General features: G+C 37.9%; 1 protein-coding gene across 1 annotated transcript; it reads right to left on the bottom strand.

The window, feature by feature from the left end:
* Window positions 1–6906: 6906 nt before the first annotated feature.
* LOC129874649 (protein COFACTOR ASSEMBLY OF COMPLEX C SUBUNIT B CCB1, chloroplastic) lies at window positions 6907–8734 on the bottom strand. Its single transcript, XM_055949970.1, has 4 exons — window positions 8367–8734; window positions 8169–8299; window positions 7347–7499; window positions 6907–7259 (listed from the first exon to the last, which is right to left on the bottom strand). Exons 1-4 carry the CDS (start codon window positions 8679–8681, stop codon window positions 7073–7075), a joined length of 786 nt encoding a protein of 261 aa, XP_055805945.1. The 5' UTR covers window positions 8682–8734; the 3' UTR covers window positions 6907–7072.
* Window positions 8735–23837: the final 15103 nt, after the last annotated feature.

Raw genomic sequence — 23837 nt, 5'->3', positions numbered from 1 at the left:
GCATTCCGTACAAGGTATGATCACTTTGAATTTGTGGTAATGAGTTTTAGGTTAAAGAATGTGTCGGTGGTGTTCATGGACCTAATGAATAGGGTGTTCAAACCCTATCTTGATACCTTTGTTGTGGTGTTCATTGATGATGTTTTGATTTACTCTCAGAGTATGGAAGAACACAAGGATCATTTGAGGGTCGTGCTCCAAACGTTGAGGGATAGGCAATTGTTTGTAAAATTTAGCAAGTGTAAGTTTTGGTTGAAGGAGGTGTCCTTTCTTGGTCACATAGTGGCCGGCGAGGGGATCAAGGTGCATTCTAAGAAAACGGAGGCGGTCAATAATTGGCCTAGACCATTGTCTCCTTCGTATATTAGGAACTTCTTGGGTCTAGCCAATTATTATAGAAGATTCGTTGAAGGATTTTCTTCCATCTCATCTCCTATGACAAAGTTGACTCAAAAGAAGGCGAAATTCATATGGATGGATGAGTGTTAAAGGAGTTTGCAAACTTTGAAAGATCGACTTACCTCCGCTCCTATTTTGACTCTACTAGAAAGATTAGAAGGATTTGTGGTTTATTGTGATGCTTTGAAGATTGGTTTGGGTTGTGTCTTAATGAAAAATGGTAAGTTCAGAGCCTATGCTTCTAGGCAATTGAAAGTGTATGAGCATAACTACCCTACCCCTAATCTTGAGTTGGAAGCCGTGGTATTTGCTTTGAAAATTTGGCGGCACTACCTCTATAGGTACATGTAGATGTGTATACCGATCATAAAAGCCTTTAATATATGTTCACCCAAAAGAACCTCAATCTAAGACAAAGAAGGTGGCTAGAGCTCCTCAAAGACTATGACATGGGTGTGCATTATCATTCAGGTAACGTCAATATGGTTGCTGATGCACTAATTAGAGTGTCTATGGAGAATGTGGCCCATGTTGATGAAGGAAAGAGGGAGTTGGTGAAAGATGTTCACCAATTGGCTAGATTAGGGGTGAAGTTGCGCGGTACCGATGATGGTGGTATTATTGTCCAAAATGGGTCTGAATCCTCTTTGGTAGTAGATATCAAGTCGAAACAAGACCTTGATCCGACACTTGTCGAGTTAAAGAAGTTGGTGAAGGAAAAGAAGGTAGAAGTCTTTTTACAAGGAGGAGATGTGGTGTTATAATACCAAGGTCGGTTATGTGTTCCAGACGTGGATAGCCTAAGGATTTTGATCTTGATGGAGGCATATAATTCTATATACTCCATTCACCCCGGTTTGACAAAAATGTATCGAGACTTGAAAGAGTTGTATTGGTGGGGTAGCATGAAGTAGGACATAGTAAGGTTCGTGTTCGAATGTTTGAATTGTCAACAAGTGAAAATCGAACATCAAAGGCCGGGTGGTCTAGCCCAAGATATTCAAAATCCCTACTTGGAAATGGAAATATGTGAATATGGATTTTGTAGTGGGTTTTCCTCATGCTCGGAAGCGACATGATTCTATTTGGGTGATTGTTAATAGAATGACTAAGTCGGCTCACTTTCTATAAGTTAAGACTTCCTATAGGGACGAAAATTATGCATAGTTGTATATTCTAGAGTTGGTGAGATTGCATGGTATGCCATTGTCAATCATTTCGATCGTGGTACTCAATTCACTTCTCACTTTTGGAGATCATTTCAAAAAGGCCTCAGTACTAAAGTAAAGATAAGCACTGTATTCTATCCTTAAACCGATGGGCAAGACAAAAGGAAAATTCAAACCCTAGAGGATATGTTAAGGTATTGTGTGTTGGAGTTCAAAGAGAGTTGGTACTTACCTACAGCTCATTGAATTTGCTTACAATAATAGTTACCACTCGAGTATTGAGATGGCGCCATTTAAGGATTTGTACGGGGGGCGATGTAGATCCCCAGTTGGTTGGTTTGAAGTAGGTGAGATGGCCTTGCTAGGTCCAGATTTGGTACTTGATTCTTTGGAGAAGGAAAAGATCATTAGAGAAAGGTTGAAAACGACTCAAAGTCGTCAAAAGTCGTATTCCGACACTAGAAGAAGAGATCTTGAATTCAATGTAGATGATAGGGTGTATTTGAAGGTTTCATCCATGAAGGGTGTGGTTCGGTTTGGTAAGAAAGGGAAATTGAACCCTAGGTATGTAGGGCCTTATAAAATTCTAAAGCGGGTTGGCAAAGTTGCGTATGAGTTTGAATTACCTTCGAAAATGACCATGATTCACCTGGTGTTCCATGTGTCAATGTTGAGAAAATGTGTGGGAGACCCTAATTCCATTGTGCCTTTGGAGGTACTGAATGTTGAGGAGAATATAACCTATGAAGAAATCCCGATTGAAATTTTGAAACGCAAGTCAAAAGGTTGAGGAACAAAGAAGGTGCCTCCGTTAAAGTCATTTGGAGGAATCAACAAGTCGAAAGTGCTATATGGGAAGGGGAAGAGGATATAATGAAACGTTATCCTTATCTCTTTCATTTTACTCAAGCCTAAGGTAACAAGTCATTCATGTTCAATGTTTAAGACTATTATGTTTCAGTTTTCCTTAGTCTCATGTGCATGCATGCTCATGAAGTTGAATTTTAAAGTTATGTTTTATGTTTAAGTTTAAAGATCTAATGGTTGGTGCATTTCAAGTGTCATTGTATTTATTTTGGGTTTGTAGTCCTCGTGCCGTGTTCTTTCTATGCTAACGTTTCTCATTCGAGGACAATTTTTTTCAAAGGGGAGATATTGTAAGACTCCGGAAATGTGGAAAGTCCTAAACCAGGAACTAAGGAAGAATTCTCAGAAAGTTGCAGAAAACTGGCTCAGAAGCCTTCATGGACCGTGGTGTGCAACCGTGGTAGAAATTCAGAGGCTCAGTCAGTAGAGGACGAACCATGATGGAGGACTACGGACCGTGGTGAGCACCACGGGCAGTGAAGCCCTCCGTGGTGAGCCCTCTCCTAGACTCTCAAGAATTTTTCCCAAGGCAGGGTCCACGAACGAACACCACGGGTCGTAAGGCATTTCATGGACCGTCAAGGTATCCGTGAAGACACTTCAGAGACTACCCTGCAAGTCCTTTTTTCGAATTTCTCTAAGTACCTTATCACCGGACCCCACCACGGACTGTGGTGAACACCATGGACCGTGAAGTCTCTTCTGGCCAAATTTTTAAAGGGTCATTCTAGTCTTTTCCTACGTTTTAAATTAAAATGGTGTCGTTTTAAGGACTGAATTCTCTTATCTAAGTAACCTAAACCCTTTAAAGCCCTGATTTCTTTCACTCTTAACTTCTCCAAAACAAATCCTCTCCTCTCAAGTTCTTTCAAGGGCTTCAAGTCAAGCTAGGATTCATCTCAATTCATTTTCAAGTCTCTTCTCCTTCTCAAGCTTTCATTAGGGATTTTGTTTCCCTCAAGGTATGTGGGTTTCATCCATGGGTCCTTCCACCCATGGAGCCCAAATGTTTTCTCAACCTAGCATTTCAATTCAAAATGATGAAATTTTATGGGCTTTTACATGATGACTTTAAATGCATATATTATGATATATTTAAAGTTCCTTTACATATATTGATGTATATTGAATCTTGATTTCATGAAGTTATGATGTTATTAAAGTGCATATATGAAGGCTTGAAAAGATTTTTAAGACATATATGGTGGATTGCTTTAAGAATGTGTACAACAACAACAACAACAACAACAACCCAGTGAAATCCCACAACATGGGGTCTGGGGAGGGTAGAATGTACGCAGACCTTACTCCTACCAAGGTAGGACGGCTGTTTCCTGGAGACCCTCGACTCAGTAAAAGCATAAATGCATAAAAAATGTTAGATAAGAATAGAAAATTAAAAGCTTTATGAGAAAAACAACAAACAAATAACGAATAGATAACAAATAAATACAAATAAATAAATACTAATAACAAATAACGATTAAATAAATAATGAAAGCGTCACAGGTAAAATTGAGTAATCAAAGCATAGAAAGTAATAAATAATAACAGAAATAACAGAAATCAGAAGTCAAAGCGCAAGAGATCGTAATGCACTACTACACCTATGAATAGAGAAGAATAACGAGACTATGAGCTAGCCTTCTACCCTAATGTGGGTCCTCCACATCCTCCTATCTAAGGTCATGTCCTCCGTAAGCTGTAACTGCGTCATGTCCTGTCTAATCACCTCTCCCCAATACTTCTTCGGCCTACCCCTACCTTTTCTGTAACCATCCATGGCCAGCCTCTCACACCTCCGCACTGGGGCATTTGTGTCTCTCCTCTTCATATGTCCATACCATATCAGTCGTATTTCCCGCATCTTGTCTTCCACCGAGGCCACTCCTACCTTGTCCCGAATAGCCTCATTTCTAATCCTGTCGCTCCTGGTGTGCCCACACATCCATCTCAGCATTCTCATCTCAGCAACTTTCATCTTTTGAATGTGAGAAGTCTTAACTGGCCAACACTCCGCCCCATACAGCATAGCTGGTCTAACCACCACTTTGTAGAACTTGCCCTTAAGTTTTGGTGGCACATTCTTGTCACATAGCACTCCGGAAGCGAGCCTCCATTTCATCCACCCTACCCCAATACGATGTGTGACATCATCGTCAATCTCTCCGCTGCCTTGCATGATAGACCCAAGATACTTGCAACTACTTCTCTTTTGGATGGCCTGAGCACCAAGCCTAACTTCAACGTCAACCTCCTGAGGTGTCTCACTGAACTTGCACTCTAAGTACTCTGTCTTTGTCCTACTCAACTTAAACCCTTTAGACTCCAAGGTATGTCTCCAATCCTCCAGCTTAGCGTTAACTCCGCGGCGAGTCTCATCGATCAGGACTATGTCATCCGCGAAAAGCATACACCATGGCACCGCACCTTGAATTTGTCGCGTCAATCCATCTATCACCAAGGCAAATAAAAAAGGACTAAGAGCTGATCCTTGATGCAACCCCATCACCACTGGGAAGTGCTCTGAGTCCCCTCCTACTGTCCTTACCCTGGTTTTGGCTCCCTCGTACATGTCCTTGATCACCCTAATGTATGCCATAGGTACACTTTTAGCCTTCAAACATGTCCATAGTATTTCTCTTGGGACTTTATCATAAGCCTTTTCTAGGTCGATGAATACCATATGCAAGTCCCTCTTCCTCTCCCTATGCTGCTCCACCAGTCTCCTCATAAGATGGATGGCTTCTGTAGTTGAGCGTCCCGGCATAAATCCAAACTGGTTCTCTGAAATCCATTACTCTCATGCATGCAAGAATTTTTTAAAGGCATTGAAAGATTTTTACAAAATGAACCCACCTAGTTTCTTATGATGAAGTAAAGTTGAAATGAAGTTTGACTCCAAATGAATGTTACGAAGTAAATGCTTATAAAAGGGAGTCTTTATGAAATGATTGATTGATGAAGGACTTCTTAGCCAAAGTAAGGTTTCAATGTGAAAGGACAATTCTCGCATTAAATCAAATGAAAAATTTTAATGAGCTATTCTACCAATTGATGGTCTTCTAATTCACCAATCTTGTTTCACACTTTTCAATCACTCAATTCCAAATATCTATAGACCTGTTTTTTTACTCCCAGACACATCCCCAAATAAGTAGTAGGGAGGTCACCAATTCTTCCACCAAGGGTCCTAGCCAAAAAGGATAGGTCAGGAACTATGTTAACTAGATATAAAAAGCTCTTATTCCAATTTATATAAAGTCCTGATATAGCTTCAAAGAGGATAAAAATCACCCTCAACATCCTGATTTGTTCTTTGTTGGCATAACAGAAGATGAGGGTATCATTTGCATATTGTAAATGGGTGATCTCTAATTCACATCCCACTCTGTTTGATACTCTGAATCCCTTAAGTCCAAAGTTCTCTCGAGCAGTTTTCAACATATCACTTAATTCTTCCATTGCAATGTTGAATAGAAAAGGTGATAGCGGGTTACCTTGCCTTAAGCGTCTTTAAGCAGAGAAGAAACAAGTAGGAGAGCCATTGATAAGAACTGAATATTTGACAGTTTGAATGCAGAATTTCATCCATCTTAGCCATCTGCCACCAAAACCTCTTTTATAGAGAGTTTTCCACAAAAATTGCTAATTCAGGTGATCATATAATTTTTGTACGTCAAGCTTGCAGAGAATTCCTGGAGCATTGCTTCTGGTTCTAAAGTACACACACTTGTTTGCCATGAGGATAACATCCATTATCTGCCCTTAATGAAAGCCAATTGTTGAGTGTCCACTAGTTTATCAATCACCTTTTTGAGTCTCTCAGCAAGTAGTTTAGATATGATCTTGTACACATTACTACTTAGGCTAATTGATCTGAAATCAGTGAGCTTTTCTGCACCTACCTTTTTGGGAATCAAGGCCACATAAGTTGAGTTGAAGCTTTTCGCAAAAACACATCTTTCATGAAAGTTCTTAACAACACTAATCACACCCCACCCCTCCCCCCTATGACTTCCCAGTGGTGAGTATAGAAGTCCATGCTATAGCCATCAGGCACAAGTGCTTTGTCTCCGACACAAAGCTTTACACTCCCATATCTCTTGGGCCTCAAATTCCTTTTGAAGCACAAGATTATCTTCTTCAGAAATTATGTGTCCTCCCCCTCAACTACCTGAGGGTCTCCAAGTCTCAGTTTCAGTGTATAATTCCTAGTAGAAATCCACTGTTGCTTTCTTTATAACTTTTGGGCTCTTGTTCCCGTTCACATTTAACTCATCAATAGAGTTAAACTAGTTATGGAATGGGCAATTCATTCTCCCCCTTTCTTTGCAGCCTTTTCTCCCTTAAGATTATGTATTTTAGAGAAGGTTCATGACTAGGATTTTTTCAAGTAAAAAAGGAGATCAAGTCATAAGACAGTTGTAGGAAGAAAGTAACAAACCAATAGTAGACACATTCACCCCTATAGCACAAGAACTTCTGATTAATATATGCATGTGCGATTAATTGACAGCTTCTTAGAAATTTCCAGGTTACAACATAAGAATGATGAAGGAACATCAAAATGTTGTTGACCAAGCATCATGGAGTATGTTTCAGACATATATATCTTACAAGAAAACCAAGAAATATCATCTTTCAAGCAAACCCTTAACATAAACCATGCCTTTTTCACTCAGCTGTAGCTCCTTCCGCATTTTCTCTACTTCTTGGTCATCACCTTGAACAACAATTTCCGACAAGCTTCCATCATCTGCTACAATCATTTTCACCTTGATCTGCTCCTTTCTGGATGCTCGAGTCCAATAATATACACCCCTGTTCCCAATTTAAAAATCGTTTCCAATCAACAGCAATTCACAATCAGAGTTGACAGATGATTTTTCTTTTATGAACAGTACTTACGCCAAAGGACTTAAGGCAGTAATCCAGAACCAATTATTGCCAACATCTGGAACTGTTATAGTAAGAACAAGGGCAACACTTCCCAAGCTTATACAGGTGCAGAAAGTTAACAATGCTGCTTGTCCTCGGCTTGGAACCATCATTCCCTCAAACCTTCAGGATGCAGAAGTTAAATTAACATCAACAGAGAGAGAGAGAGGGAGAGAGAGAGTGGGGCTGAAACAATCACTCTAGGTGTTTCTAATTAATTAAGTTTCCCCTATTGAGGCAGAAAAACTCTCACAGGTCAAGGCATGACAAATATGCTTATATGAATGAACTCTTCTTCACATGCTAGAAAAAGCATTGTAGTGGCTCGGAAACATTGCATTGAATTTTCTGGAAAAAAGGACTCCTAAGGAGCAAACAGAACATGATATGGTAAAACAGCAACAGTGTCACTCACCTACATGAAGATGTTCAAATAACAGTGGTGATGATGTACAGTTTTCCAAAACATCATCACTTCATTAGTAGGCACAAGCTTCGGGAAAAAAGAAAAGAAACAGTGTGCACCTCAGATGCAAAGATAAGGAAAAGAAGCCCACTTTCAGCTGAAATTAAATATGAGAAAAGACAAGCCAATGACAGAGTTTGCAGCCATTTTAGGCCAGAGACAAACACTATTCGCATCTGGGAAAAGCTAAAGAATGAAAAAAAAAAGAAAAGAAACAAGTAGCACATATCTTTCACTAATTGAATAGTGAAATTAGAATAGGCTGAGAAAAGGGAAAATTCAACTCGATAAGGTAGAAAGATAAGAGAAGTAAAAAAACTACTGACGTTATAGTCTCTCCTCTATCCAACACAGCGAAATTATTTCGAGTGAAGAATGAAAGAATTTCCCCAGCAACCTGGTTAGCCGCTTTCTTCCCCTCATCTATCCCTTGCTTAACAAATGTCTTCTGCACAATCTGCATATTAAAATTCACCCATCAATTACAAGTCAAACCAAACAGAGAGAAAGAATCAAAGGAATACCTTGGATTTGACAGATCGTTTAATAAGGGACCAAAGACCAGGAACAGAGATGACAAAGAGACCTAGAGAAGTGTAGTAGCTAGCCAATGAATAACCAGCATCTGCTGCTGTTGCTGCAAGTGAGAAGAGAGAAGAAGAAGAAGGGTTTTCTTGAAAAAGTAGAGGAGTAGCACCAACAGCAGTGAAAACCACGTCGTTATAGGCTTGAACGGTGAAGCGGGTTCTGGGTCTTGTTTGGAGACACAGAAGCGGGTTTTGCCGACTGTGGAAACTCCAAGGAAGAGAGAGGGGAGAGAGTAGAAGCTTTGCCGCCATGGAGCTTTACGGAGACCACACAAAGTTATCCCTATTTTCGACCCTCCAACGCCCAACATTTAATTTATTACTCTACTACATGTAACATGATTAAATGGCTTGGAGTCTCATTATAATTATTACACACATTTAAATTTCAATTTTTAATAAGGAAACATTATTACCCACTTTCAGATTTTTAAGTTTAAATTTAATTTAACTCCAATGGTCAATGTCATGACAGGCACCCAACAAACTTTTACCCATACCAAACGAATTTGTTGTGTTGAATTCTACTAAAATTGCAAAAACAATGCTAGATAATAATAAATAAAACGTGTTCTCATAATAAGAGTACACGGAAAGGGAGCACAAATGTTAAATGTGAACCCAAATATCCAAAATACTAAATCGTAGAGCAATCTATAATTTTAATTGCAACTGGTACAAGATGTATGTCATGTCCTTAGTTTTTACTAAGCACACAAGCGGTACTTACAATTTGCTCACATTCTTTCATCATTTGCTCATAATCTTACTATGTCAAATCACCCTAAGACTCTTGGAATTGCTAAGAGAATGAAAAAGAGAACACGAGGATTGCTAGAAAAGATTATATTGTAGAGAACTTTGATTTTTGTTTGATGAATTTACAAATAGATACCCCTCTAGTTATACTACTCACTAAGTAGCTAAAATGCAAATAAAAATTATTATACAAGTCCTTATATATTTACATTTAGATCTCTTTTCTAGAACTCTCTACATACCAAGAATATTCTAGGGACCTTCCATGCAAATCTATGATATTTTAAGTTCTACCATGGGAAATTCCCACATTTCTCTAGAACCTTCCACTAAGGACTAGTCTTCTTCTTATGTAGGGGTGTGCAAAAATCGAATCGACCGATTAATCGAATCAAAAATAGTCTTATTGGTTTATTGCTATTGGGTTATTGAGTTAACGATTATTTAATGGTTTTATAAAAAAATATTGGGTTATCAGTTTGGCATTGGTATTTTAATAAGGATAATTACAGTAAATGACCATTCAGTCATTTTAATTACCAAAAAAGGTCAATCGATGTATATTCATGTATATTTGGTGTATATTCATGTATTCACAGATGTATAGAGTGTATCATAACGTATATTCAGTGTATAGCTCATGAATAAGTAATCTATATTGTATAGTCAGTGTAACTTTCTATGAATTTTGACAAGCTATATTATATAGTCATTGTATATTTTCTATGATTTTGGCTATTTCTTATGTAAATAAAACATGGCTATGGTTGTTGTAAACTAATTACTTTATTATATATATTTGAAATTGTTCGTTTTTAATATTGGGTTGTTAGATAAATTGATAACCCATTAAGACTATAATAATTACTAATTTAATTTTTACTTATACATAAATATCAAAATATCAAACAAAAGATTAATATAATCACTATATCAAACTATCAGTACCCTACACAATTCACAATTCACATTGTATTTACCCTTTAAGCTTTAATATTACTTTAGGTTCACAAAGTCAAAATCTAAAGAACTAAGAATGCCAGTGGTTGTGTCTTGCAACGACAAGCATTAGGCGACAACTATGATTGTAAATTGTGGGTATTCACAACAAGAATGTCTGATTTGCTTGCATTATTTTATGCATGTATCACATCAAACTATTGGAGATCGTATATTTATTTTGGAAATATTTTTTTATTGGTTAAACCTAAAATTGATAACAAATATCTTATTGGTTTGGTTATCGATTTAGCATGTTTAAAAATTAAAAATTGATAAATAGAACCAATAATACTCAAAACCAAATCCAACCGACCGATGGACATTCCTATTCCTATGTAAGCCTTCCACATGAATAATTTCCTGCCATGTGGCACTTACGTGGCGCTTACGTGGGTGATGATGTGTGGGTCATCACACTCTCCCGCGCCCGATATTGTGGCTATCACGACACATTGCTGCTACATAAACTCTCGAATCTTATCTTTGAATAGCCACAAGTCCTTATATATTCTTGTGTAACTTTCTTCGACGATTTCTCCTTCAATGGATGTGGAATACGACAATGGCTTTTTCTCTCTTCCTTCCTCAAAGCTTATAGCTTGATCCCCTTTACAAGCTCCATAGCAGAAAGTTGTGTTTGATTATGTTTGTATGATATCGTTACTGTAGGAACCATGCAAGCCCCTTCTTGTTTCATGAACCAAAGAGAATGGAGGTAGGGGTCAATCAAGATATGACATTGTGTGAAGAACTCTTGCCCTAGAATAATATCAAAGATATTCATCTTTGTAATGGTAAAGTTTGTCATACCTTTCCAATTGTCCAATTTCACACCAACACTATTGACAACACCATGAACATTTTGAGGATTGACATTCACGGTCTTGACGCGAGAGTTAGTTGGAACGAGATTCAACTCGAGTCTCTTTGTTGCTGCCTCAGTCACAAAATTGTGAGTTGCTCTAGTGTCCACTAGTGCACGAGTGGGCTTGTTATTGATGATAAGATCCACATACTGATTTCTATTCTTGTTAAGTTGGTTAGAGGACTTTGTGATTGCTCCACATAGCCCAATCACACCTAATGGAGTTGTGACTGAACTCTCTCATTGCGCTTGCTCCTTCTGTTCACACACTATAGCACTAAGACTCTTTAAGTAGGGACAATCCTTAAAGATATGTGGCCTTCTGCATAATTAACATCCCTTTCTCTTGGTCGATTCTTTCTTTTCTGTGTAGCTATGATGACTAATTGAATTCTTGTTATCAAACTTATGGGTATCTTGAGTCTTGTGGTATTGCTGATGTACTTTCTTGTACCGCAGTCTCCTTCACCTTTAGCAATGTCATTCTCAGACCTTTTTCCTCTGTCTTTTTCATACTTATCACTCCTGAAATCAATCAAAGACTCGTCTTCCACTATGGCTTGGTCTACATCAGTGTCTTGTCGACATTGTAGTTCATTCTTAGCCCAATTTTGAAATACATCCATAAAGTAGAACAATAAGTCATCGCTAGTGAGGTTGGGAATTCGGAGCATAAGCTTGTTGAACTCCTTAATATAATCATGTATGCTCCCTATCTGCTTCAGCTCTCGAAGTTTACGTCTTGCCTCACACAAGACATTATTTGGGAAGAACTGGAGCTTGAACTCGTCCTTGAACTGATCACATGTGCCAATAGTGCACAAACCTCTCTCAGCATCAACTAACTTATGTCTCCACCATAGCATGGCAGTCTCTAAAAAGTACAACACTACAGTGTTGATCATGTCATCATCTTCCCTTATATTTTCATCTCGGAAATAGATCTCCAAGTGCTAAAGAAATTTCTCTACTTCATGTGAATCACGAACCCTTTTGAACACTGATGGATTAGGAGCCTCAATCATACTTCAATTCTAGTCGTTAGTGAGTTTTCTAAAGTCTTTCTTGAGGATTTTTCTGGAGTCCCTCCCGATAGGGAGAGATACTTTGAAATAGATGTTCTTTGCGATACTCAGCCTATCTCTATTCAGCCATATAGAAAGGCTACTACTGAGTTAAAAGAGTTGAAAGATCAATTGAAAGATCTTCTAGATAAGGGGTTCATTATGTCGTATATCTCACCTTGGGGCGCTCCAGTCCTATTCGTGTAAAAGAAAGATGGTTCCTTAAGAATGTGTATTGCCTACCATCAAATCGACCTGCCTTTTGAGTGCCTATATCTTTACCTTCATTGCATCGATAGTGCTCAATGCCTCCATGAATCTTCACTCTAAGGTAGGAATGGTTTGCCTTATCTCTATCTCTGTCTGCATACGCCCATCCAAGTCATTTTGGATGCTCTCAATCTCCTCAAGAGTATGTCCCTCAAGAATGCTTAGAGTGCCCTCTACTTTCCCCAAGCGTTGGCCAAATATCTCAACTGCATCCATCCCCACATTAACTTTCGTGACCCACTCTCTACCGAGCGAGACGTCCTTGGGAAGGACCTCCACATCATCCTCGCTTGCCTCAGTAGTAGAAGGTTATCATGACCCAAGCTAGGCCCTAGGTAAGACATGACGATTAGAATTTCAAGGGACCCTAACCAAGCCTCTTAGCATATCATTCATGAGCATAGATAAGGTAAGTAAAGCAGTAAAACTAAGACATAGATGCGGGAATAAGTCTTAACATGAAAGTCTCAATATAAGAGAATAAGTTTCAAACTCGATATATTTCCAAATCAAAAAGAGGAAGACTATTTCGCCAACATAGGCTTCGTGATGGTACTTCCTCTAACTTTGTGTTATATGTGGATCCACTTGCTATGCCATATTGGCATCAGAAACTTACATGGGCAATGTAGTTAGGGATTAAAAGTTCTACTAGAATTCCCTTAGGTAGCTATAATGGCTACCCGACCGAACCCCACTTGAAATTTCTCTCGGTGCTTAGTCATTATCCCAACTGAACTTCATGAAAACATATTCATTAACATCATTTAGAAAAGAAAATAATAGATGTCAATTATTATCATAAAAAATCATAGAATAGCTCATTAACATGATTGATTCATAAGAATTCATAAGTTGGTGAGAACTACCTTATCACCTCTTTAACATGATTGTGTGAGAAATACCTTATCACACCATAAATTCTTGCTTAAAATATCTTTGAAACATCATTCATAATCTTTCATGAGTCATTTATTAACCTTGGTAATCATTCATAAAGCTTTTATTGAAATCACTTGAAATTCATAATCATGATTCATTGAAAACATACTTGAAAATTAGCATATAGCATGAGTCTTTAAAATTCATCTTGAAATCATGAAATTTGATGTGAATTGTGTAAAATTTAATTAGTAATCATAAAATAAATCATAATTAAGAAAACTCAATGCATATTCATGAAATTAGGGCTTTTAGAAAAAGAATTCATAAGAGATTTAGAGAGAAAACTCGAGACTCCATGGGTGAAAGGGCCTATGGATGAATTCCCACATACCTTGAGTTTTAGAAGCCCTAATGTTGCTCTTGATTGGAGACTTAACTTGAATTTCTCTTGAAATTAGCTTGAGGAAGAAGAAGGATCTTGATAGAAGACTTTAGATAAAAGATTTTGGCTTTTGAGTGTTTGGGTTATAATGAGAGGTTTAGGAGGTATTAGGGTAGTTATTAGGATAGAATAAACCCTTAAAACCATCTACATTCATTAATGAAAACATAGGTAAAGACCAAAGCACCCACTTAAACTGAGTCGGGCACCTGGACAGAGGACCCACGACGACTCATGGTGGTGGTTGTGGTAAGGGACTTGAACTTGGGTGATTTGGGTTAGCAGAGTGGTTTCTCCACGGAGACCACCATGGTCCGTGATGGCCTATACACATCGTGAACATCCCACAGCTCGTGATGCCTCCCACAGTCCGTTAACCCTCTTGTGGTCTTCTACCCCTAAGTGTTCATGACTAGAGTTGGATCACGTGAGTTCTCCACGGCCCATGGACTTCTTCATGACCCGTGAAGGGCTTTGTGAAGTCCACCTGGTGCCAAAAAAACTGATATTTTTTGAGAAACTTCTTTTGAACTCCATTTTTCAACTATCCAACTTCTGGGATCTTATAATATCTCTCCTTGGGAACATTCTTCCTCGAATGGAATGCAAGATAGCATGAATGGAATAGGAAAGAGATATAGTTGCCCAACATGAATGCAAAATGCACCGAAAATGCATAAAACATGAAATATTCAATCTTAAGCTAAAACATAACTTTAAAACTCATTTCATGAAGATGAATGCTTATGAAAACATGAGAATGACTAAAACACATGAATTTGAATGAGTGGATCATGAAGGAACTCAATACCTCTACTAGGAACGAAAGGAAAGAGATGAGGATATCATGACATCATATCCTCTTCGGCTTCCCATGTAGCACTTTTAACCTCTTGGTTCCTCCATAAATCCTTAACTGAAGCTACTTCCTTATTCCTCAACTTTCTAACTTGCCAGTCTAGGATCTCAACCAGAATCTCCTTATATGAAAGATTTTCTTTCACACCAATGTTGTCCAAAGGCACAATAGAGCTAGGATCACCAATGAAGTTCCTCAATAAAGACACATAGAACATCGGATGCACCAATGTCAACTTAGAAGCCAAATCCAACTCATATGCCACCTTGCAATTCGCCTCAAAATTTGATATAGACCTACTATTGGGGACCAAGCTTCCTTTTTTTTCCAAAATGTATCACACCCTTCATGGGTAAAATTTTCAAGTAAACCCAATCATTAACTTCAAATTCAAGCTCCCTTATCCTTACATCTGAATAGGACTTTTGCCGACTCTGGGAAGTTTTCAACCTTTCTCTAATCAATCTCACCTTCTATATAGTCTCATGCACCAACTTTGAACCAACCAATAAAATATCTACACCTCCTATCATATAAGGCCTCAAATCGAGCCATCTGAATGCTGGAATGGTAACTATTATTATAGGTGAACTCTATCAATGGCATATAGTCATCCTAATTAACTTTAAAATCAATGACATAGACTCTTAACATATCCTCTAAGGTCTGAATAGTGCGCTCGACCTGACCATCTATTTGAGGGTTAAAAACTATACTAAGCTTTACTTGAGTACCAAAACCCTTTTGGAAAGATCTCCAAAACTGAGATGTAAATTGAGTGCCTCGATCCAAAATGATAGAAAGTAGGACATTATGAAGTTTAACCAACTCTTGGATAAACAATCTAGCATAGTACTCGGCTAAATATGAAGTCTTAACAGGATGAAAATAAGCCAACTTAGTCATTTGGTCAACAATCACCCAAACTGAATCATGTTACCTACGGGTACGATTCAGAGCCATTTTGAACAATAACACCACCATCCTTGGCATTAACCAAACGTACACCTAAATGGGATAATCTATGAACATCCTGTAATAAATCTTTCTTCTCATCCTCAATATAGGCAACACTGTTTATGGACAATCTATAAAGAGCGCCGACAACCATATTTTCTTTTCCTAGATGGTACAATGCATTCATGTCATAGTCTTTCAATAATTCAAGCCATTTTCTTTGTCAAAGATTCAAATCCTTTTAAGTGAACATATATTGCAAACTCTTGTGATCGGTGAATAATTTAATGGAAACCATATAGATAGTGTCTCCACAACTTCAAAGCAAATACCACTGCCCCTAACTCTAAGTCATGTGTCAAGTAGTTCTTTTCATGGACCTTGAGTTTCCTAGAAGCGTAGGCTATTACGTTACCATTTTGCATTAGTACACAACCAAGACAGAATCGTAAAGCATCACAATAAACAACAAACCCATTAGAACCTTCCTATAAAGTCAATATCAAAGCGAAGGTAAGCATATTCTTAAATTATTGAAAGCTCTTCTCACATGCCTAGGACAATTGGAATTTCACCTTCTTTTAATTTAATATAGTCAAGTGTAAGACCCCGTAAGTCGGAAAGTTAGAACCAAGGAGAAAAGTCTCAAAATTTTAAATCCATCCGTATGAACGAGTTACTCTATAGCTCGTAGAGCTTTCCACGACTCATAAGGTTGGGTCATAGAGTGACCCATCGAGCAAAAGTTGAAGTTTCCCTTACGAGAGGTTCAACGACCTTCCAGGATGAGTCATCCTAGATAAGACAAGTCGTAGAAACCCTCGTCAACCAGAGTTCATATGCTTTGTTCAAAGTTTCCCTAAGTCTAAGATGGCGACTTGACAAGATGACTCATAGAAGAAATGATGGGTTTTAAGAAACACTCATCCTAAAATGTTAGAGACTAGTATATTGCAGGCTTTCAGACCTGCAGGACGATCCCTAAGAATGGACCATTTTTGAGACGACGGGTCGTAGATAATGGTCATTCATAAACTTTAGACACTATGTTTTTAGGCTCTTTTCTCAGGCCTGCAGGACGGGTCATTTGGATGACTTGTCATTACTTCGACGATCCGTAGAAAGGTATCCATAGGGCCAATTTTCCAAATTTAATAAAGGACAATTGTGTCTTTTCCAATATTCGATTTAATGAACCTAGACACTTTTATGGCCAAGTTAAAAGTCTATAAATACTCTTTTCTTAAAAAAACCCTCTCATTCAATTCATTCTCTCAAAATTGTCTAGGCAAGAACTCACATGGTCTCTCAAGATTTCTCTCCAAATTCAAGCTAGGGTTTTCAGAATTCTTCAAGGTTCTTCTTCAATTTCTAGTGAATTCCAGCAAGGTATGTGGGGATTGATTCATAGGTTTCTTTCACCCATGAAGTCCCAAGGTTTTCTCAAGGTTTCTTTCAAATTCAATTGATTATGAACCCTAGTTTTGATGAATTAAATTAGGCTAATTTAATTCTATTTTTAGATGTTATCAATGATCATTATATGCATATTTTCATATGAATTACATGATTTTAAGTTGAATTATGAATGCCCATGCATGAAGCTATTTTCAAGTTAAGATTAGGAAGTTAAAGATGATTTTCATGAATAGATTATGTGTTCAATGATCTTCAAGCAAAGTTTTTATGGTTTAAAGTTGAGACTATGATTCTACTATGAAAGTTATAATGATGATCAAAGTTAAAGGTGATTTTATAAGTTAATCATGAGTTAAATGATTTATAAAGATCGTTTTCAATGAGTTACAACTAAGATCATTATTTTTGAAGTTAAAGTTGAGATAATGATCACAATTAAGATCATTAGATGTTTTGAGATAATGATCAGAGTTAAGTTCATTAGATGTTTAAAGATGGTAATAAGGACAATTCTCACTGAAGTTTTAGATTTTTATGAATCACCAAGTAAGATGAGCTATTCCTAAATATTTTAAAGATGGATTGATAATGCAGTTACTATCTTTCCCCACCATGCTATGATTATATTTTATATGTTTCCATTAGGATATTGACTAAGAACCAAGAAGATTTCTTAGTGTGGTTCGGTCGGATAACGTAGTTGGTTATCTAAGGAAATCCTAGTAGAAACCTAATATCCCAAACTACGTTGCCCACATAGGTTACCTTCATGATCGAGCTAGTGGATCCATATAGCCCAATTGAGTTGAGTTATGTTTGGAGTATGCTCTAGCAAGGTAGCCTCTCCTGTTTTGATGAAGAAGAACGTATCTCAATGCAGGAGTCATTGGATTCCATGTAGTAGCTTGTATTATCTTAATTATCGATTAAAGGTCTTATCCCACACAAGTTCAAGTTAGGCTTTAAGATATTAAGTTATGAGTTAAAAGTTGAAGTTTTATGATATGCATTGACCAAGAATTTCTTATATGTAAAAATTGCTTTTAAGCTGTACTCATGCTTATTATGATTGTCATGCATGTTATGGTATATTGATTACTTTCTCTTACTTTTCATGCATACCTCACATGCTTAGTATATTCAAATATACTAATGCATATTTTGCCTACATTATCTTATAATATAGGGACGGATTACACTCGCGACTACCTCGCTCATGGCTAGAGTTTTCTTTAGATCTCCAAGGAGTTGGTGAGTCCTCATTCTTTTGAGGACAAGATTTTATTTCATGTTTCTATTACTTAGACATTTCTTCTATTGCTAGGGTAAGCTAGGAGCTTGTCTTATTCCCCCATCGAAGGTTAAACAAGAGGCATGTTTAGATGATGTAATCGTGTAGTCCGGTTGGGATGTTTATAGAGTTGGGTTTTCCTAAGTCGCTTACCCCACTTATGATTACTTCCGCTATCTTTATATTGATCTTTACCTTATGTATGCAATGAATGCTAAGATTGCTTATGATTAGGGTTTCTCACATCCCAATCATTGTGTTACGACTAGGCCCTAGGTCGGATCATTACAAACTTGGTATCAGAGCACAAGGTTTAGAAGCATCGTAGGTAGTCTAACATACCGCATTAATTAGAGTCTTATTCATTGGTATAAAGCATGCCACATCCATGGATAGGAGGCTATGAAACATTTTAGGAAAGGTCTTACTTTTTTCATGATCTATGTCATGTGGTAAAGGGGTTAAGTCTTTTCCATCCAACACTTATTTTTTGCAATTTTTAGAATATGCCTCCATGAAGATACCCCATTAGAAGAAACGTGGTTAAAGAGGAGCAACAAGCTCTGAATGACCCTATGGATGTTACACCCCACACTCTCAAGCTCGAAATATCTTTTAAGTTCTTTAGACATTATCATGTGAGCCAGATAAGCTACGACACTATCAAATAACTCCAAGTAAAGGAGAATGTGTTACCCCATAGTAGAGAAGGTTGGAAATAGAGTCATAAGAATCTGGAAGGAATTGGAGGCCTAATAATGAGTCGTAGGACTCGATTTATCTATGTAAGCTACCAACTTAGATGTCTTACATAGTTGAGTTTCTTAAGGACATACCAAGCTTACGTAGCATGGATTACATAGGCTCCTAAAATAAGATGAGTTTACAAACCCACGAGAAAGGGGAAAAGACGACACGTGAAAGCCAATGGAGGAGAAACACGTGGCAGCACCTCAAGCAAGTAGGTGACCCACCTACTTGGGAGATGGGGCCCACAAAGACACGTGGCTGCCTAGGGGTAAGACATGGATCTGTGGCCTAATAGGGGCTGAACATGTGTCACCATATGGGGATGACACGTTTTACCTCCTAGGAACACATATATACATGTATATGTGTCTTATACTTCAGTTCTGATCCATTAAACTTCAGCAAAAACTCAAGAACAAACCCTAGAACAAGAGACAAAAACATGACGACTTGGAGGAGAAAAATAGGTACGTCCTGATTTCACTCCGTAATTAATTAGATAAGGTATTATTATATCAATTGGAGGTGGTTAACAATGTAGCTTACCTATTTAGGGCAGCAAAAACGAGTAACAAGCAGCCACAACATTTCAGCCGCGTCAAGGAGGTTCCGAAGTTAATTTTCAACGTGTTTGGAAGGCCATTTGATAAGCTATGGCTTGATTCTCTTCTCTCACGTTTTTTAAGGGTTTTTCCATGTTATGAGAATGTAAATTTAAGGTTTGTATCAGCACCAAATGGACAGCAAATAGTCCACTCCGTTTTAGCACATCAAGAGATTTTCTGAGGTGGGTTTTGGCGTATTTTGGCCAATTTCAGGTAAGGTAAGGTTTCTCCTTTAAATTTGGAATTTATGAGGTTGTTATGGAGTGTATTATGTACCTTTAATACTGCTGGAAGTATGAAAAAAATCGTGGGGATGCTTAGCGAAAGAAACAATCTAAATTGAAGTCGCCGTAGTTAAATTGTACTCTAAGTGAGGTGTGGTGTGTTTGGAGGATGCTTATGGTTGTGTGGTGTGTGTTGAAGGGTCTAAATATGTTCTAAAATAGGTTTGGGAGCTTCTGGTTGCAGCCACATGATTCCACTCTTCGTACAGTTAAAGGTTTCGCAAAATAGAAACTAGAAACCCTATTTTGGTATTACAATTTTCAGCAAGTCGGGTGGAGTTTATATTGTGTAATGCTTCCATGTTCTATTTATATATGAGATACAGATTGTTGTTGATGGTTGACTGTGGTAATTAGGTATGTAATTGGGAATTCAGATAGGGCATATTATAGGGGAGATGCTGCCCAATTTCCGGTAACTCTTTAAATAGGTTAAGGAACTAGTCGAAGAGGCGAGCAAGGAAATGAGTTATGTGAATACTAAGGTGCAACCGAAGGCACTGAAAAGTTTAAGGTTGTTGATACTCGCCTTTCTTCCATGTTAAATATGTTTGGAGGACGACGACGTGGACGTGATTAAGAGAAGTTCATATGAGGTATGTGAAGCTTTCTTTTGGCGTGTTTTTGGAATAAGTATGTAGAGCTATCTTTCTTTTCTTTTGGAATGTATTAGATGTAAGTTATGAATGATATGTATGTGATATTTGGGATTCAATCCATTCATAAATCCCTGAATAAAAGTCGAAACTCTCATTTACTTTTTGATGTTAGAACTCCTACAATAGCTGGGTTGTTGCCTTTAAGTCTTCTATGTGATGAAAAATAGTACATGTAAAGCCTATCTCTTCTTTCCTTTGGAGTGGCTTAATTTTAAGTAAAATGATATATGATATGGGTTTAGAGGTAATTCCAGTTATGAGCTCTGAGTGTAACTCGTGACTTGTAGTCACTTCTGAATATTCATAGTCTAAAAGTAATCAAATTACTATTCTCGAGCCTGCTATATAGTGAATAGTAAGTGGAGGTACCAGCTCTTCTTTTTAAAGGTTCTGAAATGATAAATGCGTCTGATTGCATAAGTTGAGTCTTTAGCTAGATAAATTATGTTTTAGATTGCATAGACTATATTTCTGATTGCATAAATTGTGTGGCATTATCTTGATGCATGTTTGTGATCCCTGAAGCCCCAACTGATGTAAGCCCTAATGACATCTAAAGGGGTACCTTAGATAATTACTCCCCTAGTCTTCAGGTGACGGTTCACTTGACTGTTTCATCGAGTCTTAGATAATGACTTAGTTGCATATGGTTTCCCACTACTCTTCTCATGCATACTGTAACCCATCCTTCACCGCGTCCCACGATGGGTCAGGAATAGTTATCGTACACAGTTTTATTAATTTTTTTACCGCGTCCCAGGGCGGATTTGTACAGTTCCATGCACGAGGAGACGATTCCGTATGTGAGGTGTGATATATGTTATATGTTATGACGATACGATTATTCACCGAATCCCGAGTCGGCTGTAATATATGTGGCGAAATAAAGAAGGAACACTGAGTCCCTCCTTAGGGGGCTGGGTATGGTATGTATATTATGATGGTACGCTATAGACGTACACCACTCCATTCACCGAGTTCCTCAGTAAAAGGGATGGATACTTTATGTAGGCATGCATATGAGATTAGGGTGATACATTTGCGACCCTGAGCCCCATAGTAAACCGGATGTAATATGGTGACCTACATGATAAGATTATACCGTATACGATGATATGATACCATGTACGATGATATGATGAAATGAAATACATGACGATACGATGACATGTGAATATGAGAAAGTGATTATGACACCGAGTTTGCTAGAGGGCCGGGCATAGCATATGATGATTTGTATGATTTACGTGTTCTAAGGTGCAGGTACAGTAATCCGTTAAGTTGTTATACTTGTCCCCTATATCCCTATTTCAGTTATGGTCTCAGTTATGATGTGTTATGCTTTACATACTCAGTACATATATCGTACTAACCCCTTTTTTTCTCGAGGGGCTGCGTTTCATGCCCGCAAGTACAAATGCTCATTTTGGAGATCTATCAGCTTAGGAGTTACTCTCAGCTATGTTGAATGTGCTCCACTATTCTGGAGGCTAATTTTTGATACTGGTCATTTGATGTATATATTTATTTATGTAGGGATACGGCGGGGGCCCTGTCCCTCCATATGATGCAGTTATTACTCTTAGAGGTCTGTAGACATGTATGTGTGGGTTATTTGTAAGTGCGTTCCAGTTGTGCTCATATGACGTATTGCAAATGTTTTCTCGGTATGGCAGCCTCGTTGGCTCGCGTGCCCTTTCCTATTATGATACAGGTGAATGAGGCTCCAGGTTTATGAAAAAAAGTTTTTGACCCATTGGAGTTTGTGTATAGTATAACTTTGTTCATAGTTCAATTTGACTACAATTGATAGGTAGGTATATGGGGGTCCAGGTAGGACCCCAATCGCGACCTATGGGGTTGGGTCGTGACAAAAGTGGAATTAGAGCAGTTCATCTTTGGAATGTCTACAGACCGTGTCTAGTAAAGTCTTTTTTATCGGTGTGTTGTGCACCACATCTATAGACAGGAGGCTACAGGACATTTAGGATGTTACTTTCCTTCATATCTAAGATCGTACGATAGAGCCAAGCCATAGGAAATGAAATTCCTCATACTAACCAACGATTTTAGCAGGAGGACAATGTCGATAGAAGAAAGTAACTGACAATATTGGATGTTCCGAAGCACGCAGGTAAGCAAAGGCACGAAGGACCTATGTCAGGTAAGGTGTTGTAATACAATTGATATATAAAGTTGGAAAATGAAAGGAAAAATATACAGAAAAGTGCAACAGGTGCAGTTCGAGGGGACATATGAGGTAAGTCCTTGTTCATACTACTAATATGGGCACCCTGTGTGGCTGCGATATAATACGATACGAATATATATACGTGTGTCCTGTGAGGCATTATTGGCATTTTCTGCATGCAGGTGTTAGGATAGTAAGAAATACAGAGGAAACTCTGCCCAAATTTTCATAGAAATAAGAAGAGAATGAGTATAGGGCTATAGTATGTCTTGAAAGGTTGTGCTCACAACAATGATGAGATTTGACTAAACAAGTATGGATGACCTCGAGAAATGAGTTAATTGCTGAATTAATGGAAATAGAAACTAGGAGGTCGATACTGATATAGTAGAACAAAGTTGGAAAAGAGCTATAAGACAAAGAAGATGACTTAGTGAAGACTGATAGATCAGGATAAAACGATATAGTAAGGCATCTCCTGAATTGATACATAGAGATAAACTATGACAAGTTATAGTTAAAGGAAGTAACAGTATGATTAAGACAAGAGTACGAGGGATAAATAATTGTGATGGATATGAAGTGTTAATAAGACATCTTATGAAACATTAAGGATAATACTAACTAAGAAGGGTAAGTAGCCCATAGTAAGAATCATGAAAAAAGTCGAGCGGTGTTATACTATGGGACTTAATGCGAACAGGGTACCAGGTGAATATAACAAACACTGTTATGAGAATAAGTAAAGGGTAATATGGAATTCCTTACGCCCAACCAAAAATGGAAATGAGCTGAGAGAATAATAGAGAAGTTCTAATAGAGAAATTCAAGATAGATGTGATTAATTAAGTATGAGTATCGAACAAAAAGAGAAATAGACAGTTACGAATTGGAGGTATAGTGCGATGAAAAGGTATTAAGACAAGGCCACTACTACGACGAAGTTGATATGGTTTTAAGCAGGATTAGAAGTGAGCCTTAAGCACACGACAAAGATGCAAGCTTAGGAGGCATAAAGAAGTATGGTGTACATGTGACCCCACTTTAATAATTAGTGGTATCCACTAGAGTAAGGTTAATATAATGACGGGGCTTGAAACATGAAT

This window comes from Solanum dulcamara, chromosome 11 (genome assembly GCF_947179165.1).
Source record: "Solanum dulcamara chromosome 11, daSolDulc1.2, whole genome shotgun sequence".
NCBI classification, from domain to species: domain Eukaryota; kingdom Viridiplantae; phylum Streptophyta; class Magnoliopsida; order Solanales; family Solanaceae; genus Solanum; species Solanum dulcamara.
Note: the sequence above shows the minus strand (reverse complement) of the source record. Positions and strands in the feature narration are given on the sequence as shown.